At 29.0% G+C, this 3,442-nt stretch overlaps 1 protein-coding gene across 1 annotated transcript; it reads right to left on the bottom strand.

Annotated features, from left to right (window-relative positions):
* Window positions 1–2,233: 2,233 nt before the first annotated feature.
* On the bottom strand, window positions 2,234–3,367 carry LOC125061440 (partner of xrn-2 protein 1-like). The gene is made up of 3 exons (XM_047666906.1): window positions 3,051–3,367; window positions 2,793–2,967; window positions 2,234–2,576 (listed from the first exon to the last, which is right to left on the bottom strand). The coding sequence occupies exons 2-3, from the start codon at window positions 2,954–2,956 to the stop codon at window positions 2,426–2,428; spliced, it is 315 nt and encodes a 104-aa protein (XP_047522862.1). The 5' UTR covers window positions 2,957–2,967; window positions 3,051–3,367; the 3' UTR covers window positions 2,234–2,425.
* Between the last annotated feature and the right edge of the window lie 75 nt (window positions 3,368–3,442).

Here is a 3,442-nt window from a genome sequence, read left to right as displayed (position 1 = left end):
TATTTTTATATGTTTAAGATTAAAAATAAATTATTTACGAATGTAATAAGATTTTTTATAAACATCGAATATTGTTGGTTTTTATGACCCGATTCGAGAATTTAATACTGTAATAATAAGAACATGAATACATTTTTATTCAAATATGAATATTATAAAAGATTACATTGGTTTATATTTCGTCATATTTACCATTACCATATTTGATAATTTTTTAGTTATTATTAACACATTGTGCTTTTCTTTAAGATTTAATATGTAATTACTATTAATGAGTGTGTATTAAGGCGAAAGATAATGAACCAAAATGATTTCTTCCAGATCATAGACAGCTAATTGCACACATTCTGATAGATTAAACTAAAATTAATTCACTGATGTTATTGTTTCCCCGGGAATAGAACTCGGGACTTCCAAGTTACCGTAGGCGCTATCAAATGCAGAATGCACAAATTATACTGTATTGTTGAGTTAACAATACACCTTTATTTCGTTTAAAATGACACAATTATTAATATTGTTGGTATTTCAAGTGTTGTTAAGGTGTCGATTTTGACGTGCACAATTTATACTCCTATCCTGTGAAATGTGCCTTTTCTTTATTAAAAACTCTTAATTGGCATGACTAAATAAAAAATCAACTTTGACCGGACTAAAATATTTTAAGATACTAAAAATTATAAGCAAATTTTGGCAAATTTTTGTGTTAAGATCTGCTTTAGAATCAACACCAGCTTATTAATAATAAGATAGATTGGAGTTAGGATTGTACAACCAGAATGTTGCATTTATCAATAATATATTCATGTTCCTTTATCAGTAGATTGTAAGCTTGTTTTAGGACCATTCATTAATTTAAAAAACTTTAATAGCTTGTAATAAATACAAAGTAGATAATTAATAAGAATAATTTATTTGCTGATGTATCTCTCGGCTCTTTACAGGGGTATCAAAAACTTAACTATAGAATTGTCTTAATATTAAGTTTTTGTATAAATTAATCAAATAAAGAGTTCATGATGTTGCATTTTGTTTTTTCCTTATTTTTGTCTTTTAAATCTGTGTACACTCAGTCACGGTACTTCTGCAAATGGAGCTTGAAATATAAATTAGTTTTTGTTTTCATTAAATAGAGGGCCAAACAAAGTGCGTAAGCCAATATTGAAGGTCATCTCCTTGGCATGATAATAGGACACAGACATGTACTATTATCATGGCAAGCGTACAAAGGTATTTCTTTACAAAATACTGGATCGAGTCTTATTATTTTAGAGTTTAGCAAATATCAATACTGCATTTCGGGAGATCCATCCTCTCAGAGCAGGACCTTAATGTCCTGTAAAACGTAACATTTCTGCGTTTATTACAGTTATAAATTTCTAAGGCGTGATCCACATTTAGTACCTGAAATCGTTGATTTGCAGGGTATTGTAGGCCACTAGCAACACTGCTATATAAAGCTTGCTGATCCATAGGCATTAAAAGTTATTTATACTGTTTATAAACAGCCTTAGATAAATTAATTACATGTTTACATTGTTGCATCAGTTTAGGCTCTAAAGCATTTCTGCCATTTATTTTAGGAGTTTTAAATATAGCGCGACGAAGTGCTGGAACAATATCCCTCCTCCGTTGAAGTGTCTTCAATTAAAGTCGAATTTTAGTCGCACTTATAAGACACTTCTACTTATGCAACAAAAGTCCCACAAAATTTAGTTTTTACCCATAAAACAAACAAATATCTACTTATTTACGTTTATTCTTATTTTTAACTTTTAATTTAATTCTATTTATTATACACCGTTACACACGATTTACTCACACTTCTTTAATATTTATCTTTAATATTATTATTATTATTTTTCTACTTGGTATTATAATTATTTATTTTATTTTATTAGAGGCGCAAACTAGCTGCTGTGGTCTCTGGCAGAATGACCAGCGCTGTGGAACTTTTTGCTCCTCAGCATAATGCTGAGCCCGGGCCAATTACAACCACAGTACACACACATTGCACACTAGAAGCGAACCAAATGGCAAAAGAAAATTTCTTAATTTTAATTTCTAATTTTTATTGTTTGTGATGTCTTATTTTATTTTATGTTTTCTTTAAGTGTTGTTATTTTGTGTGTTTATGTGTGTGTGTTTTTGTTTGTAATAAATGTTATGTCTATGTCTATGTCTATTTAGCTTTTCATAGAAATAAGAAAGAAATAAAAGTAAAAACAAGTGGTATGCAGTATAGTATTAACAATGAACCCTTTAATTACTAAACCATAGAATTTCAGACTAAAAAGATTTTATCATAATCATAATATCTATATATTTTAGAACATAGAGACAAAAGAATTAAATTTTCAAATAAAGTCTAGAGAAAAAATAGTAATTTAACAGTCCTAGAATAACTCTTATTCTTCTATTAAATTTATTGTTTAAATGTCCGTTTGGCCTTTTGTTCTGCTGCATCACTGGCTTCCACAAAGGTCCGTTTGAGTTTGTTTTTCCTACTCTCCTTGTACTTAGCTGATACTTTCTCTGCTAATTTGGCAATTCGCTTCATTGTTTCTACTGGGTATCTACAACATGCAAAGATAATAATTCTACAGGAATGAATAATAATTATATTAAGTGGTGTGGATGCAAATCCATTGATCATATCTTTATTAGGTTTAAAGATCAGTCTTTATCTGCTTTTTGTTACCAGGACTAATTAATCTACACAAAGGATTGCAAATTTTTCTTTAAGGTTCTAAAATAGTTATATGGATATGCCAAAATATCAAATCACACACCTGCACCCTAGGAACTCAATATTTGTATACAATTGTGCCAGAGTCACCAATTCATCCTCATCAAAATTGTCCTTGTGTTCCAGCATAAAGCTACGACGAACCTGCCATTGTTCGTCTGATTCATGCTCACTGCGAAGTGAGTCTATATCAATAGAAGGTTTCATATTTTCTGTAACTGCAAAGAAATTTATTATTAATGGAAATATCGTTCTTGCTACAAACTAAATATATAATGTTAAAAATTATGTTAAGGTATACCTTGAGACTGCTTTTTTAGCTATAGATATTGTAGTCAATAAAATTTACACTGATTATTGATGGACAAATAACACGCTTCGAGAGAATATCTTCTAAATGTAACTATAGACAAATAGGTTAGAATATAGATTACTTTACAAACAACACTAATATCATTTACACTGAGATAAAATCACATTTATTAACTATTAAAGGTAATTAGTAAATTTATTTTTGAATCTAAATACGTCTACATAGTAATGGCATAATTTTTAATTTGTAAATACTAAATACAAATAGTAAATACAAATTTTTAAGTTATCATTATCAAACAATCAAAGTCAATTATTGAGTTATTGGTATTGACTATTGAGTATTGACTCACAGGTGACTATTCACTATTCTACTAGTCA

Source organism: Pieris napi, chromosome 23 (genome assembly GCF_905475465.1).
Source record: "Pieris napi chromosome 23, ilPieNapi1.2, whole genome shotgun sequence".
Taxonomy (NCBI): Eukaryota; Metazoa; Arthropoda; class Insecta; order Lepidoptera; family Pieridae; genus Pieris; species Pieris napi.
The sequence above is the reverse complement of the archived record's forward strand: the minus strand, read 5'-3'. Positions and strand labels throughout refer to the sequence as shown.